The sequence below is a fragment of the Pteropus alecto genome, unplaced genomic scaffold, assembly GCF_000325575.1.
Source record: "Pteropus alecto unplaced genomic scaffold, ASM32557v1 scaffold213, whole genome shotgun sequence".
NCBI lineage: Eukaryota > Metazoa > Chordata > Mammalia > Chiroptera > Pteropodidae > Pteropus > Pteropus alecto.
Window position 1 is genome coordinate 701473 of NW_006434829.1, and position 17235 is coordinate 718707.

Below are 17235 nucleotides of genomic sequence, written 5' to 3' on the forward strand. Positions count from 1 at the left end.
GCGGTCACTGCTGGGGACTCCGCGCAGCAGCCGCAGCGCCCGGCGGACGCTTGGTGGAGCCCTTGCACCGCAGTAGAAAGGGGGTGGGGGCTGGGGTGAGAGCGTGGGAGGGGCCGGGGCATCGTCAGGAGTACGAGTCTCCTGTGCGGTCAGCGAGGGCCGAGAGACTGTGGTCACCGCGGGTTTGGGGAGGGGAATGTTAACATCTGACTGGGGAGTTGGTGTGCACAGGGCGCATGCTCAGCGTCTCCCTCGTATAATCTCATTCACTTTTCACAGTATCTTATGGAATAGAAACTCTTATTCCCATTTCAAACGAGGGAACTGAGGCCCAGAGAAATTAAGTAACTGCAGGAGGTCACAGAAGGTCACAGAGCCGAAGGATCTTGGGCAGGGCGTGGTGGGCCGCGAGGTTCTAATGCAGACGCCCCGGCAGCGTCTTATGTTGGCTTCTATCCCCGCCGGCTCCAGCTGCTCCTGCTCACCCCGGTTCACCGCCCTTGGCCCAGCCGTGTCAGGATCCAGGGCCGGTTCCACAGACAGGGAGGCTGAGGCCCAGGCACTTCCGCTGAATCCACGTGCCCCTTCTGTCTGCCAGCCCCGGGGTCCAGGCAGAGCCCCCTCCTCGGTGGTGGTCCTGCTCATCCTACTCCCCACCTCCACGTCGCTCCCAGAGCCCCCCGGCCCTTCGGCAGATCCGCACCTGCTTTAGAAGTCACCATGGTGAAAGGGTGAGGTCTCGGGGAGCGAGGCACCCTGGCATCCATCCGTGACCCCTCCCAGGCACAGTCCTGACATGTGCTCAAGGGCGTCAGGACCACTTGGCTGCCCGTGGCAGAAACCCAGCTCAAACTGGCTGTAGCCAAAGAAAAGACGTTTATGGGCTTGTTAAACTGGGACGTCCCAGAGCAGGTGGATGTCAGTCGAGGCTGGATCAAGTCGCACGGGACGTGATCAGGATACAGTCTCTCCATCTCTGTGTGGGCTTCTTGCTCAGGCAAGATTTCTCCAAATGGCAGCAAAGACCGTGCAGGTGGCTCCACCGATAACCTTGCATCTCGGCCAGCCCAGCTGCAGACACTTTCTCCAGCCACAGACCCATCTGTCACTGGATGACATGGATCATGTGTCTCTCCTTGCACCAACCATGTGGCTGGGGGTGGAGTGAGCGGAGCTGCCTGCGCTGACCGTGGGAAGGAAGGGGTCTGTGGGGGGTTCCGGGGGTTGGGTCAGAGTCAGGAAGCGGGGGTGGCAGGCAGGGCTGGATCAAGGGGCTCAGGAGGGATGCTCGGGCGGCCGACCCCACTGTGAAACGGAGTTCTGGAATGCTGGCTGAGGGGCTGTCGGAGGCATAGTGCAGTGACTAACACCAAAGGGGGGTGACAAGAGCTGGCTTGTGACAGTGTCCTGAGGTCCCCAGCATAGGAAGGGCCTACAGACAGGCCATGGGTCTCCCTAGACAGACCCAGGGGGTGGCTGGTGAGTGGTGGAGGACCCAAGATGGTTGGGGGACACGCCCTTCACGGGGGGGTCTGTGTGGCGCCATGGCTGCTGCGCCATGGCTGCTGCGCTCCCTTCAGGCCTGCTACTGAATGCTGGCACTTGAAGGCGGCCAGGATCCAAGCGGCAACGAGAGGCCACTTTTCACCCATCAGACGGGCAACCTGTGTGTCATCAGGAGCCCAGCAGGGCGTGGGAAGTGAGGACTCTGCCAGCAGAGGGAGTGCCAGCTGGTGCAGCCTCGCTGGAGGGCCATTGGGGAGCAACGATTAAAATTTAAAAAGTGCATTTTCTATGGCCTAGTGCTTCTGGTGTCTTAGAAAAACAGTCCTGTCTTTGCACCGGTCCGCCGATGCAGGCTGACCAGAAGCTGCCCAATGTCCGCCCAGGACTCGTTGGCTGAACCAGGGCCTTGTGGACGGTGGTGCTGGCTGTGGCCAAGGACGTGGGTGAGGGCGGGAGTCCCACCTGCGCCCTGTTTGCCCAGCCGTGACTCCTGGATCGGGTTGTGTTCCTTTGGAGAAACCCACAGGCACTACGTCAGTCGGTGGCTGCCCTGGACTGAGCACACCGGGAGAAGCCGGGGCGACAGAACACCCCCCAAAGCCGGAAAGAAGGGCCAGGGCCGGGGCGCCAGAGGGCTACGCCCACACGGAGCGGAGCAAACCTCGCAGCACAGTTGCATATTCACATTTGCCACATGTACACGCGCATGCGCACACACGCACGCACGCAGACACGCACCTGCATCGTCCATGGGCCCCTCGACCCAGTCCCGCCTGCCCTGCGCCCTCCCCCTCTCTGCTCAGCCCCTCCCGTTTCCTTGAGAAAAGGCCCCCTTTGTCCCTGCGGCCCCTGGAGCACGGAAGCCAGGTTGGGCCGCTGTCTCTGTCTTGTTCCACCCTCGGCCACATGGTTGGTTCAGGGAAGGACATGCCACCCACATCCTGCAATGAGAGCCGGCCTGGGCTGTGACTTGAGCTGAGAGTCTGCAGGCTGGGCCGGCTAAGCTGGGTGCGGGCCGCAGCCCTCCTGGGCCGTGTGTGTGCGTATGTGTGTGTGTGAGTGCGTGTGTGCGTGTGTGTGCGTGTGTGTGTGCGTGCGTGCGTGCGTGTGTGCGTGCAGCAGAGGAAAAGGCCTGCAGGAAATGCATTAAAGCACAGGTGATGACCGCAGGCGAGAGGGAAGGCGGGTAGCCGTGGCCGGAGCTGGCCCTGACCCCTGAGCACTCCCTCCCACACACTCCAGGACCCCAGGGTCCCCGCCCCCCCTGCTGCTCCTCGTCCCGAGCCTCGGGCTGCGGGACATCCGTCCTGGGCAGCTCTGAGCTGTGACTGATGGCAGGACACGTTCCTGGGCCTCGGCTGTGACCCGCAGGTCTGCGGGCACCGGCCCGTGCAGCAGGATCCCGCCCTGCCCAGTGCTGCTGCCCCGCTGGGTTCTCCCGGGAGAGCCACCTCGTAAGTCCCTGTCACTGGGATGCTCACTCTCTCAGCGGACGGGCCGGGACGTGGCCAGGGCCTTCGGCGTCTCAGCCGTCTCACATCTGCAGTGGGAGCCACTGCTCCTGGTTTGCCCGTGTCCCTGAAAGTCAGTAACGGTGAGAACAAGGAAGTGTGAGCACGTGTGGGTGCAGACGGTGACCTGTCAAGCAGGGTTCCTTCAGGCTGGCGGGGTCCCGGGCCCCTGGGGGGACGGGTGAGTCAAGTGTGCAGAGTGTGGGACAGTGGCCCCAGGGACGTCCAGGGGAGAGGAGGGAGACAGAGGTGCAGGAGGGGACTTGCTGGTTGAGCCAGGCCTTTGCGTGTCCCCAGGGCAGAGCCACTTCATGGGCGAGGAAGCCCTCGAGATGGGAGCAGCCACAGCCGGCACCCAAGGTGGCTGCAGGGACCCGTGGGCCGGAGCAGGGAGATGCAATCTGGGTGAGCGAGGGCTGTTCCGTGTCATTATACTGGGATGTTTTTGTGAGTATCTAGCGGTAGATACAGTATCTGCCAGCTGGGACTGAGTGACAAAAGCCACAGACGGCGGCTTACACCACAGACATTTCCTGTCCCCCGTCCTGGAGGCCGGATGTCCAAGATCCAGGGCAGGCTCCTCCCGGCGTGCAGACAGCCGTGTCCTCCTCGTGTCCCCACAGGGTCATCACTCTGTGTGTCTGTGTCCTGAGGACCCCACTCATCCGGGGTTAGGGCCCCCGGGGCCCCACTTCCTCAGTCCCGTCTGTAACGGCCCACCTCCAAACACGGCTGCACCCGAGGTGCTGGGGTCAGGGATCCCGCACACAGGGTGGGGTTCCTGGTGACCTTGGACTCAGCCTCTCCTGGAGGAGGTGGCCTGAATGCCCCACCCCACCACGGGGGGGCCCTTTCTTAGGGTTCAGGGAGGGTCTCGGGATTGTCTCCGGGGCTCACTGGGTGCTGACCCCAACCCTGAGCCCGGCACTGGGCCAAGCGGAGGTGAGCTCTGATTGGCCAGCCTGGGCCCCAGGTGTGTCAGCCCCACTGCCACCGCCTGGGCCAATTCTCCGAGAGGAAAATTGGGGTGCACACCTTCAGGCGTGTCAAGTTCTTGCACTCTAAGGGCACGTAGGTCGGGCTCATTCTGCGGCCGCCGGGGGAGGCGCTGAGCGGGTCCCGGCCGGGAGCCCGGAGCTGTGAGCCTGTGTCCACGCAGCGTGTGCGAGTGCCCACAGCAGCATCTTCTAGTGGCCCAGAGTCGAATCGACCCGAGTCCACAGACTGATGAAGGCGCGTCCACAGCGGAGCACTGCTCGGTGCTGAAAAGGGGGTCACTGCGCCCGCTACAGCGTGAACCCTGCAAACACCGCGCCAAGAGGGAGCAGCCATGGCCCCAGCCTGTGGGTCCCATTCACGGGGATGGCCCCGACAGCAAGCCCGTGGATAGGGGGTGACCAGCAGCCGCCAGGCAGGGGGAGGGGAGGGGCATGGGCGATGAGCAGGTGGCTTGTTCTGGGGAGACACGGGCATCCTGGGGTCGGACGCTAGTGACCTGATGGTTGCACATCCACGAGTGCCAGAGCCACTGCCGAAGCGTGTGAGAGGGTGAGTCCTGTGGGGCGTGAGCCACAGCTTAGCGCAGGGGAGAAGGCACCCGGGGACCGGGGCGGAGGAGCCAGGCTCGTGACAGCGCTGCTCGGCCGGCTGCGTGGGGGCCAGCTGCTGGGGCACAAGCCCAGGTCCTGCCCGTCACCAGGTGTGGCCACACGAGCAAGTGCTGCCCAGCAAACACGGCCCATCGTGTGTGGTTTGCTCCAGCTTGCCACGAGGGCACTCTTGGACCCCGGCCGAGGTCCCTGCTGGGTGCCTGTCAGACATGGCACAGGGGGGACTCAGGCTGAGGTCCCTGCCCCAGGTATAGAGGCGACTCAGGCTTAGGTCCTTGCCCTAGGGGCCCATCAGACACATGGTCCAGGGGGGACCCGGGGGGGCGGGCGCCCCGGCGAGGGGGCTGCGTGGCTGGTTCTGCAGCCTCCTGGCCGAGCATCCTAGAAGCTGAAGCTGCTCCAATGGCCCCGGCAGGGGGATGTGGTGTCCCTCGCACTCACATCCACCCACAAAGGGTCCTGGCAGATGAAGTAAAAGGAGAGTCTCAAGGTTAGCTCCCCCGTGTGACCCCGTGGGCCCTGGACCCAGTGGCCAGCGTCCTGGGAGGGAAGGAAGGGGAGAAACACATGAAGGCCACGGGACCCGGGGCAGTCCTAGGAGGCCCCCACCTCCAGAACGGAGAGGACCAACTCCCGATGTCCCCAGCCCACGCTGGTGGCCGGTTGGTCACACCAGCTCCCTTCCTCCAGGCCGCTCCCGAAGCAGTGGGGCCACAGCCTCCCCTCACATGGGTTTGAGACGCCTCCTTGCCCCACCTGCTTGTTTTGCCTCCTGGCAATGTCACCAGCTGCCACCCCGTGTTCTCACCTGTCCCCTACGGTCTCACCTCAAAGCGGGGTCTTGCTGTCCCTCCCGGGTTTGGGCCTGGTCACTCCCTGCTCCGGGCACTCAGTTATCAGCAACAGACATGCCTCCGGCCGGCAACCCCGAGTGCCCCAAACTCCCCGCCATCGCCCCTCCCCGCCCCGAGTACATGGTGGAGTGGCCGTCAGCCCCGAAGCCCAGGCCACCAGCACTGCCATCAGGGTGTTTTAGAGCAGCCTGGCATGTCCTCACAAGCTCGTTACGGGCAACGGGAGAGAGATGAACCTCTCGTCTGGGCCTTGCCGAAGCCCACAAACGTTTCCTTTGGGCACTGTCGGTTCCCTGGTTTCAGCTGCCTGCTGTGGAGGGCGCTGTCCACTCTCCGTCCAGGACACCTGGAGGTCGGACGGCAGGCTGGGAGCGCGAGAGGTCTGCCAGGGACGCCGCTCGACCACGTGTGACCTGCGTGTCACCTAGGCCACGAGGGCCCAGCAGGCCACGTGCCCGTCCTCCACGCTGGCCACACCAACAGGCGCTCCCAGGTCACGGCTGGAGAAGGCATTGCTTCTGCGTTTGAGTTTCTTTTTCCTTTTTAATAAAATGACAACAGTTTCGCATCGACGGAAAACTGTAAAGATGGTCTAGAAAGCTCCCAGGTCCCTCGCACGGTGCACTTTCCTCTATCGGGGTCTCACGTCTGTCACCAAAATGCTCCAATAGCGACAGGCTGTCGAGCGCTGGCGGCCACGCTGCCGGACTTCCTGTTCCCCGAAAGCCTTTCCTGTCCCAGGGCCTCACGATCCGTCGCTTTGCCTCCTTGGCTCTTTCCTGGCTGACCTTTCTCAGACTGTCCTTGTTTTGATGCCCTTGACTTTGGGAAGAGCCCAGTCAGGTGGTCGCACTGGGGTGATGGGTTTGCAGAGGCGACGTGTCCTTCTCGTCCTGTTGTGTCCAGAGACCTGCTGTTGGCATGACGCGTCACCGCTGGCGTCGACCTTGGTCACCCGGCCAAAGCGGGTCTGCGGGTCCCCGCCGCCCAGATCCCGCCGCGTCCCCACGGTCCTCGCAGAGGGAAGCCGCCCAGCTGGCGGGGCGGGGCCGCGCCCGTGCCCAGGAGTGTCCGCGCCGGCATTTATTTACATTTACCTGTGTCCGTGTGAGCTCACGGGCACTTAGGCTTCGGGGCACAGCCCAGTGTGACACGACTTACTTAGTTGCCGAGTGTCCCCGCTTCGCCTGGGCGGCCTGTTCGGTTCGCCCGGGGTCCCCTCCACGGGGGCCTTTGTGGTTGGGCGTCGGCGCACACCCCTCCCTCCCAGCCTCGCGAGGCGCTCCGGGCGCCCCTGGGACCAGGTGTTCCTCCAGGGGCCCCGGCGCCCTTACCGGCAGGTGGAAGCAGAAGCCAGAGCCGGCCCCGTGTGCGTGTTGCTGCCGGGGCCTCCTTGGTCGGCGGAGGGAGAGGTGTGTGCCGTGTGCCGACTCACGTCCGAGGGTTGAGACAGATGCTCCTTCCCAGTGTCAGGTGGTGACAGCCGGTGCTGGCATCTGGGGACGTTCTCTGCTGTCCTCACTTATAAGGAACACAGGAGCTCCCTGCGTGCAGACGTGGGTGTGCGGTGACGGCAAACGCGTTCGCGGCGGTAGGCGCACCCCGCTTTCTGAACAGACGTGCACGCGGGCGGCGGGGGGTGCGTGCGTTTCCATTTGCTTCTCTCTGTGAGATGGAACTTGGCAGGGTGCACACAAAGCGGGAGTCACCCCGGGGATGAATCACCTACGCAGCACGGATGAACCCCAGCGTTGCGGAGGCCTGTGGGGAGCCCACGGGCGGAGCCTCCAGCCTTCCCACGCCACCCCCGTCAGTTCTCGCCTCGTCCCTGTCCCTGTGTTCCCAGAATCTGGCACAGCAGCTGGGCCCTCACAGCTCACATGAGGTCACGGCGTTTAATGACTGGGTCGCAGGTGACATCCGAGCGTGGGCACATGGTCTGAGCAGCACAGCCTGGGCTCGAGGCTCAGAAGCGACTTTTGCCGAGACAGTGGCCTCGGAGCGTGATCAGCGCGTAGGGCCCGGAGCCGACCCGTAGGAGCGCTGCGAAGGGGCCAGGAGCAAAGAACCTTCGCGACGGCTCACCATCGAGGCGCCGATGGCAGTGCCCTCTGTGACACGGGGGCACGGCAGGCATCCAGGGCCCGATTGGGTGCTCCACCACGGGGCCAAACCCGGCGGGAGGGTCACGCGTAGTGTGGGATGACAAACATGTCACACATGGGGTGAAGTCCCATTTCCCAGCATTTCTAGTGGCAGGGAGTTGAGCATGCTGTGTGAACCAAGGGTCCGGCAGCCGAGGGGGCGTGGGGACCGACACCGATCCCCCCGCATGCCACAGGGCTGAGGGGTCGACCCTCTGTCGCCCGTGGTGGTGACGGTGGTCCCTGGTCTCGTGGACCCCAAGCAGCACACCTGCGCCATGTCTGTGACCTGCCAAGCTCTCTAGAGCTTGCCCCTAGAATGTCACCTGCCGCTCCCAGGACCCCTCAGAGAGGGCTCCATGAGGCCGAGTGACATCGCCCCAGCTGCAAACGCCCAGCGCTTCAGCCGAGTGGGGGTCTGATGGACCGTGTGCCCAACGCTGCCAGTTTACACCACAGCCACATCTTGGGGGGACAAGCTCGGCAGCAGCCACCCAGGGCGCTCGATGGCCTCCTGCTGGTGCTCGGTCCCCGTAGCCACTTCCCCATCTGGACTCGTTTCTGGTTGCACCCAGATCCTTCCCAGTGAGAACAAAAGCCTACACAGCCTGCCCGCAGACCGGGAGTGCACAGTCTCCACCGCTAAGGCACGGGTCCCAGAAGCCGTGAGAATAGTGGACGACTACAGAAAAAAGCAATTTCTGCTTGTAAAAGCCAACCATAAAGAAAAAGTCAAATCGGGAGAATTATTTGTAAAATGAATAACACGGAAAAAGCTCATCTCTTTAATATGCAGAGTTCTCATGATGCAGGAAGAAACTCGACAGCACAAACAGCCGAAGGGCAAGGTCGCTTTGCGGAAATACAGGTGGCTCGTGACCACGTTTGCTGCCGCCTCACTCGTGCTGCGAGAAGTCAGTGAGAGCCGTCCGTCCGTCCGTCCGACTCGGCAGAGGTGGGAATGTCCGGCCCGCGGCGTCCGGTGCTGGCGGAGGCCTCGCCTTCCATCCGCAGGAACCCTTCACGGAGGGGCTCCCGCGTCAAGGTTACAGCATCCGCACCTTGCGGCCCGGGGCGCCTTCTGCAGACTCAGTGGTACTGCTGGGCAGAGACAAGCTGCTTGGGGACAGTGAGTGTGGCCGGCCGTCACTGGGGCCGGGGACTGAGCCACGTGTGACCAAGTGGCAGGAGACTCCAGGAGGTGCCTCGACAGGCAGGCGTGTGGTGTGTGTACGCCCCGGGCGTTTGTCAACTGGACAGTGAGGGTTGTTAGAGGGTGAGGTGGGTCCCTAACTGCTGACGTGGCGCCGTCTCAAAGGTGAACACGTCAAACCACGTGCGGCAGGTGCCGAGGACGGATCGGATGTGCACACGCACACATCTGCAGGAGAGCCGGTGGCCAGCTTCCCGGGCAGCTCTGCACCCGAGCACGGCCCTGGCCAGGCCCGCCTCTCAGCTCCCACCCCCCAGGGCCTCCCGAAAGGGTCGGCTTTCTACACAGGGAAACCGAGAAGTCCCACCGTGGTCCTGGTGACCCAGCAGAACTGCAAACGGACTCTGCGGGCACAGAGGGGCTCTAGGCGCTGGCATGGCATGGCACACGCACTGCTGATCCTTGCCCGCCACGTGGCTGAACCCGCAGGGTCACAAGGTCACTGCAGCCCCGGGAGTCGGCGGGGAACGGTTGTTTGGCACGATCCATCCGTGGTGGATCCATCCGAGGTCTGAGGACGCCGTGGATGCGAAGGAAAACCCACAGACGGCCTAGTGCCCGGGCGATGCCAAGCCCGGCCCCACCGCTGTCCACGTGACAGAGCATGCTACCCCACGACAGACGGCAGGCAGTGAAGACACACTCAGAAGGCACAGAAAAAAGAAACGGCCCACAGTGGCTAGCTAAAAAAGGTGTTTTCCTCCCATTTTATTTGATAATACATTTTCACAGAAACATGATATTATTTACAAATATACAGATAAGAGACTGCTGGTCAAAAATCTGAAGCTGAAAATGTCATCTACAATAAATTTACAAAACCACCGTTGTCCATGGACGCCCCGGAGACCCGCACGGTGCCGAGGTCCCCGCAGAAGCGAGCTTCTGGCCCCGGCCAGGCCCGCCGAGCAGCGCGGTCTCAGGAGGCACTGGTCTGCATGTTTTTGGAAGCTGCGAGCATCGCTCTGACTTTGGCCATGAGGTCCTGTGGGTGGAGACGCGGGTTCTGTGAGCTCCCCGCTGGGACTTGGGGAGTGTGCGGGCTGGCACGGGGTTCCGTTGCAGACCCCCCACGGCTGGGTGCATGCCGGCTCCAGCCCCACGGGTGAGCGGCCCAGGCCCCGACGGTGCGGGTGAGGGGCGGGGCAGGCCGAGGGCCCCCCTTACCTGGGTTATCTTGCTCTGGACGGAAGACACGATCGCTGAGGAGATCTGGCCGTCCTTTTCCTGAGAAACGCCCCTGATACCGGGAGAGGGCGAGGGCTTAAAACACTAGAGACGGTGCAACAGGAGGGACAACTCCCAGAGACCCCCCGACCCCGGTCTTTTTTTTTTTCCAAACAGGAATTTCCTTAAGTTGCCTAGTTGAAATTATGGAGCAACTTGTTTTGAGGGTCTAAATTGGTATAACTTCTTAATACCATTTTCTATGAACACTAAATTCCTAATTTATACTTTCATTGCAGAATACCTATGCTGAGACCCCCCGACCCCTGCTCCGGCCGAGGGATGGCGGGTGGGTCTGGTGTAGGAAGCGGGACATCTGCAAACACCCCCACAACCACCGCGGCCGCCAGCGGGAGCCACCCTCGCTAGTGCAGGGATGGCTGCGTCTACGCTGCTGACCAGGGTGACCAGGTCACAGTCAGTGGGGACATGGGTGTCACCGCAGCTGTTCAGTCAGAAAGTGACAGTTTGGCCCACCTGCTGTGGCCTGGTGTGAGTCGGTGTGAGGTCGGGGTCCTGCCACAGTGGACCCCAGTGCCCGTGCCCTCCCCAGATGCCCTGTGAGGACAAAGGGGCACCGTGCGGATGGGAGGGCTGGGAAGTGCAGTTTGGAGGGCGGCTGCTGTCACATGGAGGAGCGGCGGGGTGGGGCGGGGCGTCTCCTCCCTGGCATCTGACACCTGTCTCCAGCGGAAGTGCAACTCCTGCCCTCCCATCTGCCGCACTGGGAATCCCAGCGGGCAGAGGCCGCCCCGACCGTCTCCGCCCAGGGATGGAGGTGGCTTCTGCTTCCAGGCGGTGTCCGCCCTCAGCTCCCAGGGACAAGGGAGCGGGTGGGGCGCAGGGCCCTGGCCAGGCCGCTTACCTGGAGCGCTCCTGGCTGGAGCCCCGGCTCTCCACGGGAGAGATGCTGGCCGAGTGGGCCGAGTGCCGGCGCGCGGCCTGCTTGCTCGGGGATGCTGGCCGGGACCCGGCCTTGGCTGCAGTGCGTGACCGGGATCGCCTCTTCTTCTTCTTCTCGTGGGGGCTTCTGGAAAGAAAGCATGCTCAGCCAAGGGCGCGGGCGGCCCTGAGGCCCGGCTTCCGGGCGGGGACACTTCCGCCCGCATGCGCGCTCTCCTCCGCAGGGGCGCCGAATCCAGTCCGCAGGGCCCGCCGCCCCCGCGCGTCGCCTGTACCTAGAACGCTCACAAAGCGAACGCGTGCTGTTGTGCCGTGGCTCATGTCAGCGCCTCCCTGCTGTGACCCGTCGCCGAGGCCTGCACGTCCACGTCACGCAGGTCCCAGCCCCCCTTGCCATTCTGGGCACCTTGATGTCCAGGCAGGCGCGCAGTCCAGGGCGCACGCCCGGGATCCCGCCATTTGGCCCGCGCCCCTGTGGCTGCCCGCGCCCCGCAGGCTCCGGCCCGCCGCGGTGCGATCTCACGGGACCACACGCTCCGAGCCTGTGCTTAAGGAATCGTGCATGAGTCGGAGGAGGACTTGCTCCCCGACGCCCCACGGGATCGGGGAACCACAGACAGCTCCTGGGACGCGCGGCAGCATCCACGCCGCGGGAAACCGTGGTGGCTGCCCAGCGCCGCTGCCGTTTTCAGCCTAGCATCTTGGGGTTCTGAACCGCGTTCCCCTGGGAGACGCCGAGTGCCTTTCCGGGTGCTGTCTGACGGGTGTTTATTTCAGTACATTCTTCCACGGAAGGTCCTCCCAGCCACCGGCCCCCGTCGTAATCACATATGGCCACTGCTTCTCCCGGTCTGGGGCCTGCCTGGCCACTTCTTAATTGTGCAATTGTGCCTTTTGTGTGGAGCTTTCAACTTCACAGAAATCAGGCTTATTATTTCTTCTCTGTGTGGGGTTTCCATACCCTCAGGCACCTTCGCCACCCCGAGGTGGTGGTGGTGCTCTCCGGTTTTCACGCTGGGGTCCCGGCCCGCATGGGCCTTGGGCTCGGGCGTCAGGCCTGCGTGTTCCGCCGTCAGGCGCATTCTGAGCACTTCCCTCACTGATGGCTTTGGCCTCTTTGACTCCGAGGCACCCACCGCACGCCGTCTCTGCTGCTGTGGCGTTCTGGGGAGTCTCGCACCGCTAGGAACCGTCCCCCAGCCTCATGTCTCGAGGCTGTTTGGGCTGCGCTGGCCCTTGGCAGGGCCACACGGGTCACAGGCTGTTTGCCTAGGCCCGTGAGAAGCCGTGGGAACTGTCCCCGGGATGCAGGGCATCTGCAGAGCCATGTGGGGACACCGGCCTGAGCGACACCCCGCCGTCCAGCCCAAGAATGCGGGCTGTCTCCCGTGTTTGTTTCCTTACATGTTTCTCTGAAACATCTCGTGGTTTTCAGTGAACAGAGTCTTCCACGTGTTTCTTCATATTTATCCCGAAGTGGGGTTTTTTTTGGTATTGGCACGAATGGTATTGTTTTTAACTTCATTTTTCAATTGTCCTGGCCTAGCACTCAGAAATAGACTTAAGAGATGCCTTAAGAGTTTACATAATTATGTAAAAAAGACAGTTTAGTTTTTCCTTTCCAACTTTAGGCATTTTAGCTCTCTGCCTCGCTGCCGTGGCACGAACCGGCGGCCCGTCGGCCCCGCTCGGCCCCCGGGAAGAGCGCCCGGCTCTCCCTCGCGCGTTTGCCAAAAGCTCTGCCTCCTTTCTTGTTTGAGGAGTGATGAACTGTGTCAAATGCTTCCTCCGCATCCACAGAGCTGCCACACGACTTTCCCCACTTACCCTGTGAATGCAGTGAATCGCGACAGCTGGTTCTGACCGCCAAGGAGCCCCGGACTCCCGAGGGAAACCCCAGCTGGCCACGATGTACCTACCGCCCTTTCCATAAACCGCTAGACTCGAGTCAGCTAACGCTTTAAGGGCTCCTCTATGTCCTCCAGGGCACAGGCCCGTGCACACACTCCACGCCCGCCACCCCGCACGTGCTGCCCATCTGCTTCGGGGGTTGGCTGTGACGGCCGCCTGAGGAGGGCTGGGCAGCGCGCTCTCCCTCTCCTGTTTTCTTTCAGGGGTGTCTATAAACCGGTGCCCTTCTGTCTTGAAGGCTGCGGGAATTGACTGATGTCCATTTCACCTAAGTTGTAAATTATCCAAAACAAGATTTATTTCCACTGCCCTTGTAATATCTGTAGGCCCTCGTTCTTGATCAATGTAAATAAAGATTTATCAAATTTTTAATCATTTTTAAAGAACCATCTTTGGTTTTACTATTTCCCTGTTCTCTGTTGATTTCTGGTGTTTTTACTATTTCCTTGCTTCTATGTCTTTCGGGTTCAATTTGTTCTTCTTTTTCCAGCTTCTCAAGACAGAAGAGTAAGTTACTGTTCTTACATCTTTCTTCTTTGCATAAACACATAAAGCTACTGACTCACTCGGTCTGAGCACAGCTCCCCCAGCCCGAGATGTCAATGTTATATTTTCATTATCGTTTATTTCAAAACATTTTCTTTCTTCTGTGATTTCTTCTTTGATCCACGGGCAATTTAAAAATGTGGTGACTCCAAACGTTTGAGGGTTTTCTACGTCTCCTTACAGTTACACTCACTGCCACGTGGTAAGGGAGCACGCCCCGCATCCCCCGCATCCTGGGGACGCTCCGAGACGCTACTGGGTGGCACAGGGCTCTGTCCAGCCTCTGACTGTCTCGCGCGCAGGAGGATGTGCGTTCTCCAGCTGTGGGCTGTGGCGCTCGGCTGGCTGGCAGCGCTGTTCGCATTTTCTGGATCCGCAGGCTTTTGTTCTCAACCCGCTCCTTCAATCTTGTCAGTTTGTGCTTCAAGCATGTTAAGCTCTTTCATCCCATGTACTCGTTTTAAAACTCACGTCCTCATGAAGGACTGACCCCTCGGTCACTCTGAGATGGCCCATAATCGTTATGTCTGGCACTTCCGGCCCACACTGTCCCCCGCTGATGGGGCCATGCCGCCTTCCTTCTTGCTGGCACCGTATGGCGCCTGTGTGTTTATACCCGAAGCGCCTCTCACAAGCAGCAGGCTGCAGGTGTCGCTTCTGATGCCGGCGCAGACCGCTGCCTCTTGGCCAGCCGAGTTGCCTAACGGGATTTCCTGCACGGACGGCGTGAAGTCTGCATCCCGCTTTCCAGCCAACCACGCGTTCATCCTCTACCTCTCCTCCCCACTCTTCTGCTTTGAGTTAATAAAGCATTTTTAAGGGTCTATTCTATATCCTGTTGGCTTTTTAGCTACTTTTTTGGTGGTTGCTCTAGGGTATCATGAGATGCATCCTTCGAAAATCAGAGTCGACCCTGAACCAACAAGGCAGGTAAACGCCGGAGCCACAGCACAGTCCTGTCGCTGACTGCCATGCCGAGTGCAGTGCTAAGAGCAGGAATTCGTTGGCCAATCCCAAAAGAACCTTCTGTTTTCACCCTGCTGACGTGTGCTCTCATACGGTTTGGCCCAACAGTCTTACAAATTTTACTCTTAAAAAAGATTCAATATGCTCAGATCTCGATTTCCAAATACTCTCCGAAGGAGCTGGGTTTGCTGCAGAAGAGGCTGATCCTGGGGAGCGGGTGGGGAAGCAGCAGCTGAGCCTGCAAACTCATGCCCAAAGCAACAAGTAAGTGCTCAAAGAACGATGAGGCTGAAGGTGACACCCTCAAACAGAACGATGGCGATGGATTATTGCGCAACTAATAAAAGTCCCCTCCTAAGTCCACAGTCACGCTAAAACAAAGGGGGGCAGAATTAGACGGTCATGGCTGGGCCGTCACCACGGCGTCACCAGGGCGAGAACTGACACAGGCATTGGAGGCGCTAAGACCAACGAGAAGAGGCTGCTGCCAACAGGAATGCACACTGTCTCGGTGCCGTCCCCATCACTCGTTAGTTCAAAGAGAAAGAGGCACCATTACGTGCGGTGGCATCTCTGCCCAGCGGTCAAACCCAGCATCACCGGTGAGGGACTAACAGACGCTTGGGTCTCCTGGGGTGATGCAATGGGAAGTCGCACACTACCACCTCACATTTTTATTGCCAAAGATAGTATCAGGAACCTGAGCGTGAGACCACAGTAAGACACACCCGGACTGCTGGACCTTCTGTGATGCAGCTGGCCCAGACTTGTCACTGTCATGAAATATACAAAGTGGTGGTGGTGGGGGGAGGGGACAGAGAGAAAAGCAGTATATGGCAAAATGGTAAACTGCAGCATCGAGCTAGAGATTATGTGCACACGGCTGTTCACTGTACTATTCTTAAACAGTGAGTTTAAAATTTTCTGGTAAGGTAAGTTTTCAAAATAAGTCAGTATAGCAGCACTTAATGACCAGCTGGCAAAGATAATCCTTCATCCCCCTGGTCTGGGCGGAGACAGCGTCAGGGACTCAGTGGGGGAACTGCGGACCACCCACCACCTGACGCAGACGCCCACACCTATGCTGACTGCCACGGTGACACGGCTGCAGACCACTCACCACCTGATGCAGACGCCCACACCTATGCTGACTGCCACGGTGACACGGCTGCAGACCACCCACCACCTGACGCAGACGCCCACACCTACGCTGACTGCCACGGTGACACGGCTGCAGACCACTCACCACCTGACACAAACGCCTACGCCGACTGCCGCGGTGACACGGCTCGACTGGTACCAGAACGCACTCTGGCCTTAGAGACGACTCGGGTTTGCAGTCAAGACCACGAAGTCGCCAGTGACCGCACAGGCCGCCTGCACTGCCCCCGATGCAGCCCCTCCGAGTCCCTCCGCCGGGCAGGGCAGCCCACTCTGCACGGAATCAAATTTTACCTTCTTCTCCGTGACTTATCAACGTTCCGAGACAGGCCCTGGTGACTCCTGACACACTCGCGTCTCCCCCGCACCTCTCTGAATAGAAAAGTGACTTCGAGGGCATGATGAGAACTCTTGAGAGAGGTCTTTTGTTAAAAGGAATTAATTTTAGACCCTGCCCTTCACACGTACAAGGAGATGATGAATTTTTACTGTTAAACAATGGCTTACTTTAGGAACAAAACTGAAAATGGGCTTCAGTTTTCAACGCATTATGCTGGAATAGTCGTGTATGCCTGGCGTGGGACCACCAAGGCACAGGAGTTTGCGTGGGACGCTTCTGCTGAAACCTACCAGCGTTACAGCTTTGCTGATCTGTTTTAAGAAAAAGATTATACTGCATCACACTCGATGGGACCGTCACAAAACCAGCCAAAGTGCAGGGGGCGTTTCCCATGAGAAACACCTTGCAGGTCTGCTCCTGTCCAGGTGACGAAGGGGCATCTCTGAGGCTGCTTGCCTCGTGTCTTTTGTGGATGAGCAGCAGTGGGTAGAGACTGGGCTCTTTTGTCCAAAAGCAGTAATCTTTACACTTATAATTCAGGATCTGGCCTCTGGAGGGTTCTAGAACGCTGAGTGTCCAGACTGGCACTCGCCATCACAGTATCACGACGTCAAGGCTACAACGCACAACTGCACGTGGGGACGCAAGAACAAGAACCCACCGTTTTCGGGGACGATGAAAACACACAGGCCAAGTGATGCACCCCCACTGGACAGGATGGTCCCCAGACAGCACCCCTTGGCAGAGTCGGAAATGCCCGCTGATGGCGCTGACAGAAACCACTGTCCAGCGCCATGTTCCTGGGCCCCCGAGGGGCAGATGGCCCGGCAAGTCCTCTCACTGCAGGCACCTCGGAGCCCTCCGGGGAGCAGGAGCCGGGACGCCGCCTGCTGGGCGTCAGAGGCCCGGACCAGGTGTGCCCGTCGCAGCCTCTACTTGGCCAAACAGGTCTCCCCAGTGGTCAAGTGGTCAGAGGACAAACTCTCTCCTTGCCCTTGGACCGCACGAGGACTCTGGCTCTGCCTGGGAGCTGCAGCGGTGGCCTGGTCACAGTCACCGTGGGGACGTGGGGATTTACCTGAGACCGGAAGTTTGACTTTCCTTGTCACTGTCCGTACACTGGCTTTGCCTGTCGGCAGGGAGGGGTAAGTGCCAGTCTGGGTCTAGGACAGCTGGACATGGGGACGAGAGCCCCAGGGGGTCACCACGCGACCCCAGCCCTTCATGTGCTGTGTCTGGCAGCAACGGAAGCCGCGAAAGGGCCTGGCTTCCCCGACGGCCGGGCCTGGCTTCAGAAACGGGCCAGTCTGCGACTCCCCTCCAGCGCGGGCGCCTACCTGGAC

At 60.6% G+C, this 17235-nt stretch overlaps 2 protein-coding genes across 2 annotated transcripts in view; both read right to left on the reverse strand.

The window, feature by feature from the left end:
* LOC102892750 (splicing factor SWAP) overlaps positions 1-17235 on the reverse strand; it is a 62729-nt gene that overhangs the window by 1688 nt on the left and 43806 nt on the right. The window lies entirely within an intron of this gene.
* On the reverse strand, positions 9519-15453 carry LOC112478359 (splicing factor, suppressor of white-apricot homolog). Its single transcript, XM_025045509.1, is given in 3 exon segments — positions 9519-9823; positions 10006-10078; positions 10931-15453. Coding segments are annotated over 3 exon segments (498 nt in total). The 5' UTR covers positions 11290-15453; the 3' UTR covers positions 9519-9757.